This window comes from Pan troglodytes, chromosome 5 (assembly GCF_028858775.2).
Source record: "Pan troglodytes isolate AG18354 chromosome 5, NHGRI_mPanTro3-v2.0_pri, whole genome shotgun sequence".
In the NCBI taxonomy this organism is placed as follows: domain Eukaryota; kingdom Metazoa; phylum Chordata; class Mammalia; order Primates; family Hominidae; genus Pan; species Pan troglodytes.
In genome coordinates, this window is record NC_072403.2 from 38,113,417 (window position 1) to 38,136,858 (window position 23,442).

At 40.0% G+C, this 23,442-nt stretch overlaps 1 protein-coding gene, 1 long non-coding RNA gene and 1 pseudogene across 13 annotated transcripts in view; 2 read left to right on the forward strand and 1 right to left on the reverse strand.

Moving 5' to 3' along the window:
• Nucleotides 1-23,442, forward strand: part of LOC104006792 (uncharacterized) — a 164,391-nt gene that overhangs the window by 72,354 nt on the left and 68,595 nt on the right. The window lies entirely within an intron of this gene.
• TSBP1 (testis expressed basic protein 1) overlaps nt 1-23,442 on the reverse strand; it is an 81,880-nt gene that overhangs the window by 31,913 nt on the left and 26,525 nt on the right. For 4 of the 7 annotated variants that reach the window (XM_063812031.1, XM_063812029.1, XM_063812028.1 and 1 more), the window contains exons 11-16: nt 14,658-14,696; nt 14,036-14,056; nt 10,960-10,980; nt 10,485-10,505; nt 7,081-7,101; nt 5,643-5,663 (exon numbers count right to left, since the gene is read on the reverse strand). In XM_063812031.1, the coding sequence (XP_063668101.1) occupies nt 5,643-5,663; nt 7,081-7,101; nt 10,485-10,505; nt 10,960-10,980; nt 14,036-14,056; nt 14,658-14,696 (144 nt within the window). 7 annotated transcript variants of the gene reach the window in all.
• Nucleotides 156-2,587, forward strand: LOC107975110 (heterogeneous nuclear ribonucleoprotein A1-like; annotated as a pseudogene).

The following is a 23,442-nucleotide window of genomic DNA, read 5'->3' on the forward strand; positions in this document are numbered from 1 at the left end:
GCACCACAGAGAAACAAATAAATAACTGACTAATTGCCTGTATAGATGACTTATCTAGAAAGCAGAAATGGGTCTATATCATTTTTCTCTCATTTTTTTCCTTCTGCATGGGAAGTTCCTAACATTCTTTAGAGTCATGTAAAAACTTTTTTCTCAGGTCTTTATTTTTTATGCGAGTCAGTGAATGTTCTAGAAACTTATTAATAATTTATTTATGCCTTTCTGCCCATGGATGCCATGGAAGAAGCATCATTAAAGTCTCTCTTCTCCTGGCCGTCTTGTCTAAGTCAGAGTCTCCTAAAGAGCCAGAACAACTGAGGAAGCTCTTCATTGGAGGGTTGAGCTTTGAAACAACTGATGAGAGCCTGAGGAGCCATTTTGAGCAGTGAGGGACACTCCCGGACAGTGTGGTCATGAGAGATCCAAACCCAAGCGCTCCAGGGGCTTTGGATTTGTCACATATGCCACTGTGGAGGAGGTGGATGCAGCCATGAATGCAAGGCCTCACAAGGTGGATGGAAAAGCTGTGGAACCAAAGAGAGCTGTCTCAAGAGAAGATTCTCAAATACCAGGTGCCCACTTAACTGTGAAAAAGATATATGCTGGTGGCATTAAAGAAGACACTGAAGAAATCACCTAAGAAATTATTTTGAGTAGTATGGAAAAATTGAAATGATTGAAAACATGACCGACCGAGGCAGTTGCAAGAAAAGGGGCTTTGCCTTTGTAACCTTTGATGACCATGACTCCGTGGATAAGACTGTCATTCAGAAATACCACAATGTGAATGGCCACAACTGTGAAGTTAGGAAAGCCTGTCAAAGCAAGAGATGGCTAGTGCTCCATCCAGCCAAAGAGGTCGAAGTGGTTCTGGAAACTTTGGTGGTGGTCATGGAGGTGGTTTCAGTGGGAATGACAACTTTGATCATGGAGGAAACTTCAGTGGTTGTGGTGGCTTTGGTGGCAGCTGTGGTGGTGGTGGATATGGTGGCAGTGAGGATGGCTATAATGGATTTGGTAATGATGGAAGCAATTTTGGAGGTGGTGGAAGCTACAATGATTTTGGCAATTACAACAATCAGTCTTCAAATTTTGGACCCATGAAGGGAGGAAACTTTGGAGGCAGAAGCTCTGGCCTCTCTGGTGGTGGAGGCCAATACTTTGCCAAACCATGAAACCAAAGTGGCTATTGTGGTTCCAGTAGCAGCAGTAGCTATGGCAGTGGCAGAAGATTTTAATTAGGAAACAAAGCTTAGCAGGAGAGGAGAGCCAGAGAAGTGACAGGGAAGCTACAGGTTACAACAGATTTGTGAACTCAGCCAAGCACAGTGGTGGCAGGGCCTAGCTGGTACAAAGAAGACATGTTTTAGACACATACTCATGTGTATGGGCAAAAAACTCGAGGACTGTATTTGTGACTAATTGTATAACAGGTTATTTTAGTTTCTGTTCTGTGGAAAGTGTAAAGCATTCCAACAAATGGTTTTAATGTAGATTTTTTTTTGCACCCATGCTGTTTATTGCTAAATGTAATAGTCTGATCGTGACACTGAAAAAAATATATATTTGTGTTCTGAGTAATGGAAAAATAAGGGACCAAGGAAATTGGAATATTATCATATCACAATGTGGATGCATACATTTTGGCTTAAGATATGTTAGACACTGCTGGAGATAATTGAGTTTCAGTCATGAAGGGAAATGGTCAAACTTACAAGAGGATCCTGTAGCTGAAAAACAAAGATAAATCAACGTGTACAGCCTGCTGAAAAAGGAGCTAGTTTTCGTACTACTTTCCTGAAAGGAAATATCAGAAATGGCAACGGAAGAAACATCCTTCTTAGGGCAGGGGCATAGAGCGCTGTGCTGGGGAATATACCTGCCATCATGCCTTGTGGGGATTCTGCCTTCTGCTTAGTATAGGAGGCTGCAGGAAAGGGAGATGATTGATCTCTTTTTGCAGTGAGTGGTTACTGCTGGAAATCCTGCAGGGGATTGGTAATTTCTTTAAACTGTGCTGCCTTTACCTTTCTTCTCCCTATTTCTGCCATCCTGTGAAAGCTTTCATTTATTCATGCAAATATCCTTCCCTTCCCTTGTTGACAAGTCACTATAAACTTCGGGTAGTTTCCGAACTTTATCTCTCTATTTTGGGTTTGGTATTCTCCTTTATTCATTCCTTACAGGAGTGGAGCAGCAGCTAAATAGAGGAATAAGCAAAAGAAATGAAGAAATGTGAGTTTCCACACACACAAGACAGAAATGAGCAGAGAGGAAAAGTATGCCAGGCCCTATAGGAAGCCAAAGGCAGCTATCATACAATAGACATGGAACTTAACCAGTCATTTCTGAAGTTTCATCTGGTGGTAAAAAACGGAAGGAACACAAAATGGAGAAATCAACGTGTAGAACAAAGTGAATTCAGTTCTCCCTTGATAGGCTTAAAGAGGGTAACTGCAGAGAGGATATGGGGGGCCCTAAAATCTGACAGCTCAGTGCATGTCTGGCCTTACGGGCCTTACTTTGTGCTTTGTAGCCTCAGACCTGTTTCTGCTGGTCTGAGGCAGGAGATTGGCTATAAAGTGATAAAGTGAGGCTTTGTTCTTCCTTCTCATTTCATTTAGGGACAGTAAATGCTTGAAACACTTCTAGAGGTTCATAATGTCTTAAACTTATATGTACTTTTGTCAGTCTCATATTCTTTTTCTTTTATTTTTTTCTTTTTGAGACAGAGTCTTGCTCTGTTGCCCAGGCTGGAGTGCAGTGGCATGACCTCAGCTCACTGCAACCTCTGCCTCCCAGGTTCAAGCGATTACAGGTACCTGCCACCAAGTCTGGCTCATTTTTGTAGGTTTTTTTTTTTTTTTTTTTTTGAGACGGAGTCTTGCTCTGTCACCCAGGCTGGAGTGCGGTGGCGTGATCTCGGCTTACTGCAAGCTCTGGCTCCTGGGTTCATGCCATTCTCCTGCCTCAGCCTCCCGAGTAGCTGGAACTATAGGCACCCGCCACCATGCCCGACTTATTTTTATTTATTTATTTTTTTTGTATTTTTAGTAGAGACAGGGTTTCACTGTGTTAGCCAGCATGGTCTCCATCTCCTGACTTCGTGATCTGCCCGCCTTGGCCTCCCAAAGTGCTGGATTACAGGCGTGAGCCACCAGTGCGGCCTAATTTTTGTATTTTTAATAGAGGCGCGGTTTCATCATGTTGGCCAGGCTGGTCTTGAACTACTGACTTTAAGTGATCTGGCCCACGGGGCCTCCCAGAGTGCTGGGATTATAGGCGTGAGCCACTGCGCCCGGCCTCATTTTTTTTTTGAGACAGAGTCTCGCTCTGTCGCCCAGGCTGAAGGGCAGTGACACGATCTCGGCTCACTGCAACCTCCACCTCCCGGGTTCAAGCGATTCTCCTGCCTCAGCCTCCTGAGTAGCTGAGATTACAGGTGTGCACCACCACGTCCGGCTAACTTTTGTATTTTTTTTTTTTTTTTTAGACAGTCTCACTCTGTCACCCAGGCTGGAGTGCAGTGGTGAGATCTTGGCTCACTGCAATCTCCACCTCCCAAGTTCAAGTGATTCTCCTGCCTCAGCCTCCCAAGTAGCTGGGACTACAGGCATGCGCTACCATGCCTGGCCAATTTTTTGTATTTTTAGTAGAGACGAAGTTTCACCATGTTGGCCAGGCTGGTCTTGAACTTCTGACCTCAAGTGATCCACCCACCTTGGCCTCCCAAAGTGCTAGGATTACAGGCATGAGCCACCTTGCCTAGCCAAATTTTTGTATTTTTAGTAGAGACGGGGTTTCACCATGTTTGTCAGGCTGGTCTTGAACTCCTGACCTCGTGATCCACCTGCCTCGGGCTCCCAAAGTGCTGGGATTACAGGCATGAGCCACCGTGCCTGGCCCCGGCCTCATTTTCTTTAGTCACTCTTGTTCACTAACCTTTTAATTAATTAATTATATTTAAGACGTACAAGTACAGATTTCTTATGTCATATACGGCATAGTGGTGAAGTCTGGGCTTTTAGTGTACCCATTACCCAAATAGTGAATATTCTACCCAATAATTTTTATTGACTTGAAAAGCTTTCTTCCTACTCTTCTTTACTAGGGCTGTTGGGAGCCACTAATTTTTGTTAAAGTCATTTAAATTTTAATCAGTTCATTTTGCACTTTCTCCAAATCGCTTATAACTTAGGGGAAAGCTAGAAAGGAATAAAATAGCAATATATTTTTCATTTATACACTATCATATTTTTAAATTGTTTACACATAAGGGAGAAGGAGTCAAGCAGGGGAGAAAAGGGAAAGGGAATTCATGTATCCATGTAGATTCTCTGGCACATGGTGGCTATTAGGGAACTGTGGACCAGATGTGACCCTTCCTTTAGCCCCAGTGAGATCCTCTGAGGTGAGCTGGCTTATGTTTATCCTCCCTGTAATAATTATGAGAACTTCCAAGGCTATAAGTCTTGGCAATCTGTGAGTACTGAGAAAAGCAGTCTTGATTCAGGGGAATAGTCAATAACAAATGGCTCATATTCATTCACAAAAAGGATAGTTAGAACCAGAATTCAGGGCAGTAAATATCCAGTTTTAATGGTCGTAGTGTGGTTGTGTGGGGTGCTGCCTGCCCTCTACACATTTTGGGTTTGTTTTCCCAAGTTATCTTATAGGACTGTAAACTCCATGGCATCAGTGACCAACCATATCTTTCTCTCCCTTATTCGTGACTTTATCCTCAGTGCTCAGCTTAGTATCAGATACATGGTAGGAGCTCAGCTAGATGAAGGAATGTTTGTTTGAATATATGTGACTTGCCCTCTGATAATTCTTCCTGCTTGACTTAAACTTTCTAATGCTATCCCTTAATTTCTAGATTCAGAATTTCCCATGTCCTGGGGTTGGTTCGATGCCCTAGATTTTAACACCAGTTTCTCCCTAGCTCATCACAATATGAACTTTCACTTTATTCTCTTCCATATGTGATGCTTCTGCCAGTTCCTGTAAATTATAGCCCAATTACTGTTATATCCTGTTCCATGAGGTGCTCTGTCCTATCTTTCTTTTCCTCTCTCTTTGTCGTGCGTGTGTGTGCGCGCACGCACGTGTGTTGGGGATGTTTGGAGATAGTAGCCGGATAGGACATGAGGAAAGAGAAAGGCCTTTGGAGAGAAGACTGGAGAACTCAGGTTAGACTAGACCCTGCATAGTATTTCCTGTTAAATTTTATTGTTTTTTCTCCCTTTTGTATTTATTCTTAAAATTTGATTTTCTTTTCTCATTTCCTCCTCATTGTCTCCTCCATTATCTTTGAGTAGGCCCTTTAGAAACTACAAAGCACTTCAGAACTGGAAAGCTGCTCTTATTATTCTCTCTCTGCTACTTTAGCAAATTCTTGTATATTGTTATAGAAGACATTATGACTATTTCTGGGGACATTTTCTTACTCTTTTTCTTTTAAAAAAAATAGCCCTGGAGAATTCTCAGTAGGTTGAAATCAGGAAGCATAAAAACATGTGTAAAATAACTGCTCTTATGGCAGTGAGACACATCTAGGGCATTTGAGACAGGGAACAGGCCCTCTAGACACTGTAGAAGACCAAGGAACCTGGAGGGAGAAGGATAGATAAGGTACTTACCATTGGGTCCAGGATATTGTACTAAAAAATAGAAACAAACAAATTAAACACACACACACACACACACACACACACACACTTCTATTTTTTGAGACAGAGTCTCTCACTCTGTCGCCCAGGCTGGAGTGTGGTAGGGTGACCTTGGCTCACTGCAACCTCCACCTTCTGGGTTCAAGTGATTCTCGTGCCTCAGCCTCCTGAGTAGCAGGGATTACAGGTGCCTGCCACCATGCCTGGCTATTTTTTGTATTTTTAGTAGAGATGGGGTTTCACCATGTTGGCCAGGCTGGTCTCGAACTCCTGACCTCAGGTGATCCTTGGCCTCCCAAAGTGCTGGGATTACAGGTGTGAACCACTGCGCCTGGCCCCAAAACACCTCTATTAGTGATATTTTCCAAAGGCAAGCAGTGAAAATGATTTCCTCAGGAATTACTAAATCTCAGTATTCAGGATTAAATATTTTTCACTGCACTGCTGCTGTACTCTAGCCTCTCCATAAGAACCAGATCTTCTTTTAGGAGATTATTAACCCTGTTTTAGCATAACCACTTCATTCTTGCTTTTCACTATAGGTGTTGGAGATGAGATCCTTAATTGTATTCCTTTCCCCATATTCCCCCAGTGTTTTTCCTCAGATCACTCTGTTTCACTCTCAGCTATCTTTATGTTCTTGTTCATTTCTTATATTCTTTTCCAGATTCGATTACACCTTTGCCTTAGGAAGTTATTCTAATGATTACTGACAAGCCACTATAATCATTATTAAAACAATGCCTATCTATTATGAATTTTAAGGTAATGGAATTTCCATTTTCTAAAATATAATTGGTTGCCCAGAGAGATGGTTAGTGTTAATCCAAACTGCACCATTTTGTAAGCCTCCAGCAATTTGAAGACCTTGGTAAAAGTGAAACATTCCACGGGGGTTCGGGCTGTGAGAAACATTCTGCCTAACCACCTGAACACAAGGTGGACAAAGGGCCAACTAAAGGAACATCCCTATCATATTCAGCTGGGAGAAAGTGCAAGGAACACTACATTCTGCAGGAACAAGGGCCAGAACCCCCTCATCATGGGAACATCTTATCAATATCCTGCCGGCCAGCAAGCCATACTACCCAGACCCCTCCCGCCTATACCTATAAGTACCCCCAGCCTGTAAGCAGCAGTGGGCACTGGCATTAGGCTGGTTCCCCACTTCTGTAGGTCTTATGCTGGACGTAAAGCCTACATTTGCTGTACAGCCGCCACTCTCTCTGTGTCTTTCTTTAACCCTCGCCTTCCCTCCAAAACCTAACAGTTACGATATGGGGAAATGAAAGTCTAAGAAATATGATTTTTAGCTTCTTTAACCCAGATACTTAAACAGTTGGAGCCAGTCTCCTTCAGACATAGTAAGAAGCCAGTAGAGATAAGTTGATATATACAGGCAGCTTACCAATAGGTCCTGGAGTTTGCACTAAAAAGAAATTCAAATTGGCATATTAGTACAGTTATTTGACTGGAGAGTGTATTTTTCACTAATTGTATCCTAGAAGTGAGGCTTTGAGAGGTAGAGCAGGGGAGAGGAAGTGATATCAGTTATGAGATCATTAGGGAGACGTAATCCAACTATATTAACTATAGAAAAAAGGAAAAAGGATATTTAGCATTTACTGCAATATTTCAGCCCAAGGTGAAGGTTTTTATAGGATCCTTGCCAACCTAAGAGATACTAGGGAAAGGCAAAACTTTGTTATTAGGTATTAACATTACTGATGGTAGGGAAAGGTGAAACACTTCCTGTCAGTAAGAGTAGAAGATATTTCTTTCTCAAGGGACTGTTCTTTCACTAAAATCTTTATTTCTGATCAACTAATATGTTCCAGAGGTAGACATTAGAATAGGAGGTAAGAATCTAGTTTCTTCTTCTCACAGCTTCCAGCTTATTGGAGAGTGATAGAGCAGTGACTGCTGCTTTGATTAGCTTTAGAGTCTGTGAGCAAAGAGTCAACAAAGCCTTCTGTTTTTTTTGTTTTGTTTTGTTTTGTTTTTTGAGATAAGGTCTCACTCTGTCACCCAGGCTGGAATGCAGTGGTGCAATCCTAGCTCACTACAGTCTCGACCTCCTGGGCTCAAGTGATCCTCCCACCTCAGCCTCTTGAGTAGCTAGGACTACAGCTGCATGCCACTATTCCTGGCTAATTAAAAAAATTTTTGTAGAGATGGGGTCTTGCTCTGTTGTTGCTCAGGCTGATCTTGAACTCCTGGTCTCAAGTGATCCTCCTGCCTTAGCCTCCCAAAGTGCAGAAATTACAGGTGTGAGCCCATGCCTGGCCAAAACCTTCAGTTTTTAATGAGAATTTGGCCTTCAGTTGATTTTCTAGCTCTGATCGCCTGGTGACCTGATAAATATCGAAAGCCTGTTATGTTTTTGTTGTTGTTGTTTTTTTTTTAGACGGAGTCTCACTCTGTCGTCCAGGCTGGAGTGCAGTGGCACGATCTCGGCTCACTGCAACCTCTGCCTCCTGGGTTCAAGCGATTCTCCTGCCTTAGCCTCCTGAGTAGCTGGGACTGCAGGCGCACGACACCACACCCAGCTAATTTTTGTATTTTTTTAAGTACAGATGGGGTTTCACCATATTGGCCAGGCTGGTCTCAAACTTCTGACCTTGTGATCCGCTGGTCTTAGCCTCCCAAAGTGCTGGGATTACTGCACCCAGCCGAAAGCCTGTTATGTTATTTAGCAACACTGCTTACATAAGAATGATCCTTGATGTTAGACTGCATCTGAACTGGGAGAATTGTAAATATGTATTAAGGAGCCATAACTTTGGGCTTCCCTGAGTGTAGTGACCCATGTATTTGGTCATATTCCTTACGGGATCCCTGCAGGTAATGTGTATGGGGTTCTTATAGGAGATTTTAGTTCCTGGTGGACCTGTGGGGTTTCTAAGCGAGGTCAGCTCCCAACTCAACTGACAGAAAGCCAAACAGAATAGGTCCTAGGTGGCTATGTGGACACCTGCATAGATCATGGCGAGTACTACTCCCACAGCAGAGGGATAGCTGTTAATGCCCTTGCTGGCAAACTGTGCTTCCTGCCTTAGGTCCTACTGAGTAGACTGTTCCCAGATGAGAGCTATGGTAATCTTCTAAGTCTGCATGGTTAGTTGAATCTAAAAAGACCATATCCTCACCCAGTGGGCATTGCAGTTAATAATCCTTCACTTCAGTGTCACTCAGAATGAGAAATATCCACATTTTGATCAATAATCCTCGAACTTTTAACTCTGAATTTTTTTTTTTTCCTGTGTAAAACACCTGGAAGATGGCTTTCCAGATCTGGATACCCTTGGCTATGAGCAGTAAACCAGTAACACATTTAGATATTATGCTAACTTAATAGTTGCTTTGCCTGTATCTACAAATATGTATCTTTGATTCTGAAGTAGAACTCATATGATACCTGCCCTCTTGACATAAGTTACTAAATCCTTGGATAGGTGATCACTTCAAAATTTTGTTTCTTCAGTTTTTCTATATTCTCTTCCTTCCTTTCCGGTTTCAATTTGTGACTTTTTGTACCTTTATTTTTATTCTCTTTCTCAACATACTCATTTCCCTTCTTTATTCTCTTATGTGCCAATTCACTTACTCTTTCTGCTTCCAATTTTCTTCCTACTTTTGTTCTTTTTAAATTTTCTCCTATTTATCTCTCTCTAAACTGCATCTTCATTCTGTGTCTGTTACTATTTGTGTTACTCATTCTCTCACTTTTTCTCCTCTAGGCCTTTACTACCCTTTAATCTCAATATTAGAAGTTCATTTTATTCATTGTTAATAACCTGTTATAACACCCAAAAATGATAGTGGAAAGAATGAAGAGTTAGTAAAACTTCAGTCTTAATTTTATTAACTAACCCATCCTCTTATTTTTTTGAGAAATGACTCCTGACCCTCAGTTTCCTCATCTCTAAATATGGGGATAATAACTGCCTTACTCATTGCCATTTGAATGTTGTTTAGATGCAACAAAGTAATGTACGCGAGGGTTAAAAAAACAGTAGTAAGACATTATAGGGATCACTCAAAGAATGTGACTAGGTTGCTAAAAGTTGCTGAAAATAGAGCCTAACTCTTCTGGAGAGAACTTTTCAGGGCAATTAGAAAGGAAAGGAAGGCCGGGCGCGGTGGCTCACGCCTGTAATCCCAACACTTTGGGAGGCTGAGGCGGGCGGATCAAGAGGTCAGGAGATCGAGACCATTCTGGCTAACAGAGTGAAACCCCACCTCTACTAAAAATACAAAAAAATTAGCCGGGCGTGGTGGTGGGTGCCTGTAGTCCCAGCTACTCGGTAGGCTAAGACAGGAGAATGGCGTGAACCCGCGAGGTAGAGCTTGCAGTGAGTGGAGATCATGCCACTGCACTCCAGCCCGGATGACAGAGCGAGACTCCATCTGAAAAAAAATAAAGGAAACTTAAAATTTGCATTATTTTACAAAGTGAAGATAATCTAATAATGGAAAAATTATTTGCATGGAAAGCAAAGCAGGAAGTTTAGGTGCTGGGTTCTAAGTCTTTATTAAGTATTGGCTCTACAGAGCTAGATTATATGCTGAAGTGGAAACAGCTTAGGACCATCTCTAGCAGGATATTTTTCACTTTGCATTTCAGCTTCATAGTTAATATATTTTTATTGCAGAACCTGGATGAGTCCAATCTGGAGTTCTGGGTGAGATTATGAGGTGGCAGAAGGACTTGATCCTTGAGTCCTTGGGCATGAATAATTGAAATAAAAATAGATTGATGTTCTAAGTAAAGTACCAAAAGGCATTATAATTGAGAATCAGATGACTTACCAATGGTTTTTTGAGAGAGCTCTAAAAAAAAAAGAGAAAAGAAATCAGTAGCTATATATATATTTTATATATACTTTTTATTTATATACTTTAATTTGTATACTTTCCCTAGTAGGAATCTGCATCACTATTGTCAAGTTCAGCTGCAGTTGAGTAGTAGAAATGGTGACTTTCTTGCTATGGCAAACTAGTACATATAAGGGCCTCCTCATCTAAAAATCCCTTGTGTGATGCTGAGAAGCCATTGGAAATCTGCAAGGGTTCATTCTCCACTTTGTAGTTTGTTTTTATTGGTGAAGTGTACATTCACACAGCTAATCATGACTTACTGAAATGCTAGGTTGAAGAAAAATAAGGGTTGAAGAAAATGTGAACTCCAAACCCTTGAAATCCCAACATGGAAACCAGGTAGCGATCCCTAAGATACTGCAGGAAAGTAAAATGCTCACTGTGGAGAATCAGAGAGCAAACTTACTGATAGGTCCTGTAGCTCCGGCTGTGAGAGAGAAAGAGGGAGAAAGAAAAAGATATCAGTATGCTTCACCACTGTGAAGGAAATTCCCATTTCCCAACACTCGCTCTAGGGAGTATCATAAATAGAAACAACGGGAAGATCAAGAGTTGCTTGTATGGCGAGCCTCAGGCAGGCTCCCTGTTGCACAATATAAGGGACCTACAGGAATGGAGGCCTCCTCCTGCTTTCAGTGATGGTTGAAAATCTTCAGAGGGTTGGGAAAGACTCACTCCATATTAATCTGTTATGCCTCTATTTTTCTTCTTACATTTTCTTGCCCCTTGCCCCTAGTTTCCTTAGAGACATGGTTTATTTGAAAGGTGTACCTTCCCTTGCTGATGGATCATTATGACTATTTCTAAGAGGGCTGTTTTGGTTTATATTTTTAAATGTTAGCCTGTGAGATTTCTTAACACTTCGTGCATGGCCTCTTTGGAAACTATGTAATAGGAATGCCAGGGGAGTTGAGAAAGACAGTGTTAAAAAAGCAAGTCACCCCTAAACCTCAGCATCACACAATATACCCATTAGCAAACCTGCATAGGCACCACCTGAATCTAAAACAAAAGTTGAAATTATTTTAAAAAATGCAGGGCAGATTAGGCCCCAAGACCTTGTAGGTCAGATATCAAAGGGACCAGAGTGGAAAAACAAACTTGATACTTATGAATAGGGGCTGTGAATTGCACTGAAATACAAAAAGGAGGAAAGTGTGGTTTGACGTTAATAGAATTTTCATTTTACCAGTATTGTTTCTAAAGAAACTATGAAGCAATTCAACCAGAGGAGAACAACTACTGTGGGACTGCAGATAATCTTAGCCTGGAAGCTGCATAACCCTCCTACCCGATCAAATCATTCAGCATCCATCTTAAATGAGAAATTTAAGTAACTAAAAATAATAAATATAAATAATTAAAATAAACTACAGTTTTAAACATGAATTATTTGGCTTTCCCTTGTCCTAAACTCAGTAACAATTCAGGATATTGTGTCTGATTGCTTGGGCATCAGAAGGTGTCAGAAGATTTGAATACAATTAAGAAGTATGAGTGAGAAATCCTGCAGGGGTAGAAATGGTAACAGTTAGGATGTGGAGAGGACCCCATATCCTACAGAAGGCCAAAGAACATTAGAGGAAACAGAAAAGGAACTCACTTATAGGTCTAATAGTTACAGTTAAAATATGGAAAAAACAAAATAGAACTAATGAGAAAATACTGTTTGCATTAAAATTCTTCCTGGGAAAACATCACAAATGTAGACACCAGGAGCAAAATTTCCACTTCAGTGGAGGAACAAATAAAGTTTATAAATGCTTCTTTCTTCATCTTGGAGGATCCCGGTTACTGGTGGAATCTGCCAGCTGGAACTGCGGAGACGCACATTTGGTCAGGCAGCGTTCCTTCCCCTTTCCCGACGGGTGTCCTGCTTGTATCTCAGGAGATTACACAGGCCATTGCCTGTCTTCCAGCTGGCTAATTTGAACTTACTTAGCTAGAATCTATAGCCTCATCTGAAGGAGACAGTGGGAATTGCTGTCTCTGTAGTGATTTTGGCCCTTATTCAACAGAGTAACTTGGCCTGCCATGTAAAAGGGAATAGAAACTGCTAGGTTGACTTAAGACATTTATAGGTATGAGTAGTGGGCAAAGGAATTGAGACACTAGACCCACATACTTGTTAATAATGCAGTAACAGTCTTCTTCTTTATGACCACACACACACATACACACACACACACACACACACACACCCCACCACACCTCTCTACACCTCATAGGCTATAAGTGATCCTCTCACCTTGGCCTCCCAAAGTGCTGGGATTACGTGTATGAGCCACTGTGCTTGGCCTAATATGTGCTTTTATGATACCTACCCAGTATTTGCTCTCAAAGTTTGACTTGATTATTTTAATAATGTTTCATTTGTGTAAATACTCCAAGAGGAGTAGACACAGGATGTGATATACCATGAGCTTTAATTATCAAATCACTTTTTTTCTCCTTCCTTCAGAGTTAGTCCTGTCTCAGGGGCTCAAGCTCTGAACATCCTCAAAAATGAAGGATAGAAATGTGTTAAGAAGTGAATTAAACCCTGATGAGTTTCATCTTTCTTGTCTTTGGCTTTAAGGTCACTCTTGGTGTGGGGAATCTGCAGGGCTGGAAAAGCTGGTTAAATTTGGACCAAGTGCATTCATCTTTTTATTTCCTCTCTCAGGGCAGAGAATTAAAATCCTGTAGAGCAATGGTTCTTAAACTTTGGTATGCACGCAAATCACCTGGGGATCTTATTAAAATGCAAAGTCTGATTTAGTAGGTCGGGGTGGGCAATAGGCTGAGATTCTGCATATCTAAAACTCCAGGGTGATGTTGATGCAGGCCCTTGGACCCACTTTAAGCATCAAGGCCATAAAGGGCTGGAAAAATCTCAGATCATATAAAAGTCATTGTTTCCATTTACCATTTTTTTTCCTTTTTAAATCAACTTCCTCTCACTTATTCCTTATTCTCTATTCCCAACCAGTGCTTCTTCCAGAGATATATGCTACAGTTTCATTTAAAATTCTATCTGGATACTTATTTCAGATTTATTCTTTGTTCATAACAGGGGATATACATCCCACACAAACATCAGCGACAGTCTGGGATCCTCGGTCAGTGAGCTGGGACTCACTGCATGTCACTGAAATTTTCTTGGTGGGTCTTAAGTAGAATGGCCACCATCAAGCCTCTTTCTTTGAGTGTTACTGGGTTTTCTCACAGGGGAATCTTTCTTCCTTTCACTTGACCATTTTTTGTTCTTCACTCTTTTCCCTTTGCTGTTGAATCTCAAGATTTCGGAAAAGTTAAAGGCAATAGTAGTTTCTTACAGAGGCACCCCAGTTTATTAAGATAAGAATAGGGAATAAAGAAGGGGAAAGGAATGGACAATTTGTGAAAGAAATAAAAAAATCTAGGAATATGAGTGTCTTACATATTCTAACAGTTTAGTAAAGCAAAGCACATGAGAATTAAAGGGCAGAAAAAGAACTTACTCATGGCTCCTGCAGTTCTGGCTAAAATACAAACAAAAAAGGTGAGTTTGAAGAGAGCATGACTCAAGGGTGTTTATCTCAGGGAGTTTCAGATCAAGCATTTACTACATATTTGATTTACATGGAAAGGCAGCAAGAAGGTAAGTAGGCATTTTCCTTTTTTCCTTAGGAGACTGTTAAAATCATACTCCCTGCAGTTATTTTTCTTATTCTTAATTTTCATTATCTTCCTGCTGTCAAATCCTTCTAAAGGTTATAGATAATTTTCCCTGGCCCCAGAATCTTTTTCACAATTTCATTAATTAATCTAGTTTTTATTATAAGAATTTCCACTTTGTTAAATGAAAAAATTGATCAGTCACTTAGAGGATCTTGAAATCAGCCTCAAATTCCTCACACTGGTAAAAGAGAGAACAGTAAAATTGCAAGTTTTTCTCCTTTCCTCCATCTTTATGTGCTTTCTCACCACCTTCCCCATTCCTCTGGTAGCAGGCACATTATAGAAGATCAAAATCATTACACATGGTATGCATGTATCAAAATATCACATGTATCCCATAAATTTGTACAATTATTAGGTGTCAGTAAAAAAAGGACTGAGTTGTATATATGGGAAACTTACAAGGAGGTTCTTCAGTTGTTTGTAAACATTTTATACTACCTATAATAAAAATTGAAAAGTGTAACATTACTTAGATTTAGACTTTCAGAAGGCATGGAGATAGACAATCCCATTCCCTCCTCCCCTTCCCCAGGTGTGGTACAAACAGTCTTGAGGTTAAAGAGCTGAGTCCGACTTTTGCTATTCTCTAGCTCTGTGATTTTGGGCAAGTCACTAAATGTTTTGAACATTAATTTCCTCATCTCTAAAACAGAAGTTGTGTCCTCTGTCTTACCTATATTGTGAAGTTGCAGTGAAAAATCAGGAGTAATAACAGAAGGGAAAGATGAAAAGTTGTATTAGAAATGTTATGGAAAGAAATATTCAGTAACTATACATGAATGAAACACTTCGGCAGAGTAGTAAGCTACTTTATATTTTACTTTTTTCTGCTTTAATTTTTCCTCTTATTTCTGACTGTCATTTGGAAAGTTCTGAGTCCTGACAGCAGAGCATTATAATGTGCACTTAATTGTGTTTTTATTTTTGATTTATTAATTTCTGTTATTTTAATCTTTAAAACAACGCTATCTTCTTGTGTACCTTAGTACCTTAATTATGTCATTTTAATCTCTGTTGCTTCTATCTTGAGAAATAACCAATCATATTTTAAGATGTTGAAAATTTTGCAATTTTTTCTCTTAAAATAATTGAATAATTTGTTTCCTTCTTTGTGTATCATTATTTTTCCCTTATTTGTTACTTTGCTGTTTTGGGGAGGGAAATAGTAGCTTTCCCCAGAAATGACAGGATCTACCCTCAGCATTTGGGAAGAGATGTCTGTTTTTCTATGTGGTATTTTAGGCCATCAATCATTGAACTGTCAGTTTCTTGAGAAGGTGAAGCCTATCCTACCACCAAATAAAGATAATTTTAAAAGGACAGTTTTCATATACTTAATTTTTAAAGATTTAAGATATTAACCTATGTTAGGAGTGACAAGTATACTTGAGTTATGCATATTTAATTTTGATCAATTATTAATGACTATCTGGAGATGAGAAGAATTTTAGGATACATGTGGGCTGAGCAGGAAAGAGAATCATGATCAATTACTGATTTCTGCCACAGGCAAAGGCATGAGCAGAAATGTAACACAGGTCATATATATTCCATTCCTGACCTAAAGTAATATGGAATAATGAGGAGAAAGGAATTTTTCTTTCTTTTTTTTTTTTGAGACAATCTCTCTCTGTCACCCAGACTGGAGTGCAGTGGCACAGTCTCGGCTCACTGCAACCTTCACCTCCTGGGTTGAAGTCATTCTTGTGCCTCAGCCTCCTGAGTAGCTGGGATTACAGGCATGTGCCACCACGCCCGGCTAATTTTTGTATTTTTAGTAGAGATGGGGTTTCGCCATGTTGGCCAGGCTGGTCTCAAACTCCTGGCCTTGAGTGATCCCCTCACCTCGGCCTCCCAAAGTGCTGGGATTACAGGTGTGAGCCTCCATACTGGGCCAAGAAAGGAAATTCTTGAACTGAGTATTTTGTGGCGTTTCCCAGCTGAAGACAAATAAGCAGGGCAGTGGAAGGTATTTACTTGTTGCCTTACAGAGTAAAGAAGAAGATAAAAAAAACTTACGATGTATATATCCTGCCAAAATACTGAATATTGTGTGTTTTGGATTAAGGACATTGTCTCTGTGGATATTCTTCCTAATGGGAGCATCAGTTAGTTCTTTTAGAGAGTACCACATTTTCCATACCAGACAGAATTCCTGATTATCTCTGTGGGGATCGATCACAAACTCAGTTGCATTAAGGGGCCCAGCAGGTCTCATGATTGTGAATCTGCTAGTTATAAGGGATAGAGATGGTGAAAAGTCCATGCCCTACCCAGAGGCATTCAAATTCAAAATTTAAAATAATACCGTCGTGACCAAACAAAACACATCTATAGGTGGCACCGGGCTAGTGGTGGCTAATTTGGGAGCTCTATTTTCAGATGAGAAGAGACGATTTAAGTGAGCACCATCTATACTTCAAGAACAGTGAACTTTGAAATCAGTGTCATATGGTTGTGGCCTGATTTGGGATAGGGCAAGTGAATCCCTTCCTTTTCGTTACTTTAAGGATAGGTATTGGTTGGATCACATTTAATTAAAACCTGTGAGTAATAAACTTGTTCAGATTGTGAAGCATCTGGAAGTTTTGATACCTTTTAGAAAAAATAATGGAATATGATATATTTAATTCCATCTTTGAACAAGAAACAACTTTGCTAGTAGGAAATGTGTCCCTAATATGTAACCACAAATGTAATAGTCAGTATGAAAACTTTTGTAGGAAAAGCACATCGATCAGAAAAAAAACCCTGTCCAGCCAGGATTATCTGTTTTGGATTTTTTGCTGATTTCCTCACTTCCTTGCTCCTCATTCCTGTCACAGTCTTCCCTTCATTTAGAAAATGTGTTCTTTTTTTTTTTTTTTTTTGACAATCAATTGAAATCAGTTCCAGAAGGTTTATTTAAACTTTACCTCTTTGGTTTTCCTCCCTTCTCCATTCATTTTTTCCAGCTTCCCTCACTTCTCTGTTCTTTTTTTTTTTTTTTTTTGAGATGGAGTCTCACTCTGTTACCCAGGTTGGATGGCAGTGTTGTGATCCCGGCTCACTGCAACCTCCTCTCCCAGGTTCAAGCAATTCTCCTGCCTCAGCCTCCCGAGTAGCTGGAATTACAGGAGCACACCACCACGCCCAGCTAATTTCGTATTTTTGGTAGAGATGGGGTTTCAGCAGGCTGGTCTTGAACTCCTGACCTCAGGTGATCCACCTGCCTCAGCCTCCTAAAGTGTCATGATTACGGGCGTGAGCCATGGTGCCCAGCCTCTTCTCTGTTCTTTTATTTGATTAATTTTCAACTGGTTGTTGAAATTAGTTATGTAACGGACTTGAAATTTTAATGAGAGATTAAATAACTTGCCTATGTTCAAACAAATAGTAAGTAGGGAGCTGGGATACAACTCCAGTTAGCCTGGCTCTAGAGTCTGCATGCTTAACTGCTAGGCAATAGTCCTCTGTAAATTGAAAATAATTAACAAGCAAATTTATTTTAAAAGTGATTTTTTAGTAGGTCTTATTATATTATTCTCAATTCATGGAGAAATAGTGTATAGTTCAGATACGAAGTGAGCAATAACTTTTTCCTAAGCCTACAGTCAGAGTGTACAGCATAATTTCCTCCCTTGAAGGTAGGCTGTGATTAGAGAGGGACATAGTCAAGGGAGGATCTGTTTAAGATGGAAGAAAATCAAACCTGTTCTATACCTTAAGGAGAAGCAGTTAAAGGAAGGAAAATATTTAAAGATGTAGAAGAGAGAAGCAATGACTTCTGAAGAAATAAGGGGGTGAGAGGATGTGGTCAAAGGCAAGAATAAAATAATTTGCTTAAGCAAGGTGGGAGGTCTCATTGTCTTAGAGAGGGGGAAAGGTGAGAAAGGTGGGCATGATCCAGTTAAGATGGCTAATGAAGGACAAGGTGGAGAATTATGAGTCTTAAGCCCTTTCACCCTGACATAGCAGGAAACAGGAAATAGTTAAGACAGGGAGAAGTCCTCTGCCTAGTATAGGAGCCCAACAACACCAGAGTTTGAAACAAGAAGATAAACTTACTCATGGATCCTTGAGGTAAAGCTAAAGAACAATAACAATTATTCAAGTCAGTCTAAAGTTTCAATAATCCATCAATTTCCCAAAAGTCTTCCCAGAAATAGTGTCCTCCCTCAGGTTATTAGACTTTCCATTCCCCTGTAGGTAGGCTCATAAAGTGGCCACACTTGCAAGTGATCCCATGTCTTTTCCCCCTTAGACACTATGCAGGAGTGAAAGTTTCAGGGGAATATTCAGCTTTACTATATTTCCAATATTCTGATTTCATTCACCACCTTTCTCCTGTCTTTTCCGTTTCTCCCTCCCTCTTTCTTTCATCTTTTCAGTTTGGAGAGTCTTCTTTCCCTAATGTGATAGCCTCAAGAACCAAAGAAAGGCAATGTTACAAAGGTTCTAGTTTTATAAGAAAAGAAAACCGAGATTGAGAAAGGGCAAGGCTGTGCCTGAGTATGCAAAAAATTAAAGGCAGTTTTAGCTTCCAGTTTGCTTGACTTTAAGTTCAGCACGTTTTCCTTCATATTCTTTACAATTTTCTCTTCTTTCTGAATATTCCTTAAACATTTTTTTTCTTTAACGTACTGACCATCTTCCCTCTCCAACATTTTGTTTCTGTTCTTTTTGTTCAGCTCTAAAATGTTTCTCTTGTAAAATAACCTAAATTCTAGGGCAAGACTTATAGAAGGCTTAATGATATTAACTTTGATAGTAATTTGTACAAGCTACCATAGAATGAACCCTCACTATATTCAGTGGAGAAAGTCTGGGCATTAGTCTTATTTGTCTTACATTGACTGTTAAATGACTATGCAAAGTTTGATAATTCTCACCATCTTTTGGAACTGCATTTATTTAATTTAATTAATTTATTTATTTTATTTTATTATTATTGTACTTTAAGTTTTAGGGTACATGTGCACAATGTGCAGGTTAGTTACATATGTATACATGTGCCATGCTGGTGTGCTGCACCCATTAACTCGTCATTTAGCATTAGGTATATTTCCTAATGCTATCCCTCCCCCCTCCCCCCACCCCCCACCCCACAACAGTCGATCAATGACAGGGTTTAATAATTTTTCTTCTGCTCAACTTTTATGATTCAATGAGGCTAAATTCACAAACTAAAGCCCTGTGTTCTTGGGCCTTTTAGCCTTAGGGTAAGTTTTGGTAGGAGAAGCAAAAAGGCTGACTTTCTAGAAATAGGGCCTGCCTAGAAAGAGGTAAATAAGGAGGACAAGGTCCCTAGACAAACAAGCGTTTATGGTACTGAAACAACCAAGAACTTGCTCAATTCCCTTGTAAATTGTGCTAGATACCCACATCTCTAAGTGCATGTCAATTGCTTAAAAGCATCAGCGTTAATCCCCCTTTGAAAAGAAGATCAGAAAAAAAATCCCTCACACTACCTCCCCAGGGAGCATCAAATCCTCTATGCCAGCTGTAGTGTGATTTTTTCATGGATTGTTTAGGCATCTTATATTTTGGTGGTGTGGCCGAGGCCCAGAATGACATGTAGGACTGACAATGAGCAGAGAAGGTGATTCCCTTTTCCTTTTCTTCTCAGCCTTTGTAAAGACTGAAACTGTTAAGGGAACTTGGAAGACCTTAGGTTTTTTTGGGGGGGCTGGGGTTGGGGGGACGGGTTTTCACTCTGTTGCCCAGGTTGAAGTTCAGTGGTTGCATAGCTCACTATATATAACCTCTCACTACTGGGCTCAAGTGATCCTCCCAACTCAGCCTCCCATGTAGCTAGGACTACAGGCATGCCACCATGCCCTACTAATTCTTTTAATTGTTCTGTAGAGACAGAGCCTCACTATGTTGTCCAGGCTGGTCTTGAGTTCCTGGCCTCCAGGATCCTCCTACTTCGGCCTCCCAAAGTGCTGGGATTACAGGTGTAAGCCACCATGCTTGGCCCTTAGTCTTTTTTTTTTTTTTTCTTTTTCCTCTACTTGCTTTTAGGAGGTGGAGGACCTTAGTCTTGATTAAACTTTCCTTAGTTTCCCTATGTACTCCCTTCTTATTATCTGTTTGCTCTCATTTCTCTTTCCTAAATTGAGAAATAGAAAATAAACTGAAATATGGTTCCTGGAGTTGGCACTGAGGAATAATAATAAAAATCCACATCAGTCTGAGTTAATTGGTTTATAAAGTATATAATTCTCACCGAAATCATTTTAGAAAGGGGACCCTTGATTAGGTCTCATTAAGTACAATGGGCCATCAACTACTAGAATGCTTGGGTTTGAATTCTGGTTCCTCTACTTACTAGCTGTGTTACTCTGCCTGTTTTTTTTTTTATGCCTAAGTTTATTCATTTTAAAAATGGGATTTATAATATCTACTTTCTAGGATTATTATGAAGAAAAAATGTTTAGGACAGAGCCTGGAGCATAATGCTTAACACATATTATTATATCATCATTTCAGATTGCAGTCCTTATCTGTTTATACATGTATGGGTAATGGACCATAGTCTCCTCTATCTTGGGCACTACGCTAGTTCAAGATTTTCAAGGAAATAATAGGATCAAGTCTTTTGAGGTCCTGGTTTGACAGGCCCTTTCTCGAGTTATCACAGTCCAGTGAATTGCCTATGAGAATTATCTCTCAAGAGGGCCTCATCCATTCTGTAGGACCACACATCATCTTGAACTTCAGGGATGAATAGCTTCCTGTGGCCCTATGCATCTTTCAGCTAAATACTCTATGTAACTAATTACTCATCATCCTTTGAGATTAATCCCAAAATGTGTCATATCCTCATTTAATTTACTCACCATCCAAAGACAATCCTCATCTTAAGGATGCTTATTATCATAATGCTTTTTATAATTCCTAATCGGACGTTCCTTCCACCTCTCCTTGCTCCCTAAAACACACCATGCTGTCTGAAATTCATATCAGCAAATTTTCCTGTATCTTTAACTTCTCCAAACGTTTTCTTCACCGTCTTGCTTTAATATTCCTGTCTTTTAAAATACTGTATCTCAAGCCTGGGTGCGGTGTCTCATGCCTGTAACCCCAGCAATTTGGGAAGCCGGGGAGGGCAAATCACTTGAGGCCAGGAGTTCAAGACCAGCCTGGGCAAGATGGCAAAACCCTGTCTCTACTAAAAATACAAAAATTAGCTGGGTATTGTGGCGCACGCCTGTAATCCCAGCTGCTTGGGTGGCTGAGGCACAAGAATCGCTTGAACCCGGGAGGTGGAGTTGCAGCGAGCCGAGGTTGCACCCTGCACTCCAGCCTGGGTAACGGAATGAGATTCTATCTCAATTTAAAAAAAAAAATACTGTATCTCAGATGTTGCTCAAAGCATACAAAATTGCAGTTAGATGGGAGGAATACTTTCAGGAGATCTATTGTATAACATGGTGATCGTAGTTAATAATGTGTTATACTTGACATTTGCTAAGAGAGTAGATTTTAAGTGTTCTTACCACAAAAAGTATGTGAGGAAATGGATATGTTAACAGCTTGATTTAGTCATTCTACAATGTATACATATATCAACACATTATGTTGTATACCATAAATATATACAATTTTGTCAATTAAAAATTATAACATTTTTAAAAAACCATGTCTCTTACAGCCCTCTTAGATTTTTTTTTTTTTTTGAGACAGGGTCTCACTCTGTCACCCAGGCTGGAGTGCAGTGGCGTAATCACAATTCACTGTAGCCTTGACCTCTTGGGCTCAAGTGATCCTCCCACCTCAGCCTTCCAAGTAGCTGGGACCACAGGTGCACACCACCATGCCGGCTAATTTTTTATTCATTGTAGAGACAGGGTCTCACTCTGTTGTTGAGGCTGTGATGTCTGGTTTTTTGTATGTTTGTTTTAGAAAAAATCCATACCCATATACATGCCTGAATGTAGGTAAATGTCATTTTTGCTCCCCATTGCTGTTTCCAAACAGTCTTCTCCAGTAGAAACTCCTGTTGTCTTTGAAGCACATATGAGACTTTACTCTGTACCTCTCTCCTTCTTGCCATCATAAATAAATATGATGGTCATTCTCTCCCATTTCATTCTCTACCAGAAGCCAGGGTTGCCTTTTTAAAGCATAAATGTGGCTTTATCCCTTCCCTGATGAAAACAATGGCTTATTGTGGTGCTCAGAATTGTTCTCCATATTTTATTCTAAAAGACTTTTTGTGATCTGGCCTCTCCCTACCTTTCAAACTCCTCCACGATCTTTCGCAACTGGCCTTCCTGCAATCTCTCATACATGCTACTCTTCTTCCCCTCTCAGGAACTTGGTGTTCTTTCTGCCTGAGATACTCTTCCCTAAGATCCTCCTGTGGCTGCCACCTTTTCGCCATTCAGAGTCAGTTCAGATATCTCCTCAGGGAAATTTCTTCTAATCTCCTAGCTAAAGGCCCTCACTTCTTGGTCTTGCTCTATCATATTATCTTAATTTGTTTTCTCCATAGAATTTACTATGATAGTCTAGTAATCATAGTAGGAATTATCTAGAAAGGGAAATCATTGTATTTGTTTGCTTATGTGTTTATTTTCTGTCTTACCGCACTAGAATCTATGCTGTCTATGAAATACTTATGTTGTCTTAGGTATAGCAGCTGCAGTGCTCTAAATGATTTCCCCTTTGGAGGGTTTTTATGGCAAGCCTGTCTCACATGGGTCCTCTGCAGATTTTGCTGAAGAAACTGAAGATTTGAGTTTATTGTTTAGCATGTTTCAACTCCCAAATATTTTACCCTTTCCATAAGTTAGATGCAAACAAAGTAAAACTAGATAAAACATGTTTTAATTATAAAAGTAATAAAATATTGAGCTTGATAGCTTTCTAAGGGCACCTGTTAACAGTTGTATATACAACAAAACAGCCTTATTCATGGGATAAGGTTATGGCACAGTATTGGATTAGCACATTAATTCTGATATTTTATATTAATTTACATTTTAAGATTTTCAAATTACATTTTAAAAATTGAAGTAATATATTTTTAACATATGCATGATTTTCTAAATTCCTTGGAACAAACATTTTATTTCCAAAGAATACTTTGGATTGGAAGAGTAAATACATTTAATGATGTCCTGGGGGTAGTTGGAAAACCTCAGGACTTGGAGTCCAAAGGCCAGTGTTTAGAACCTCAGTTTTACTCTTTTGC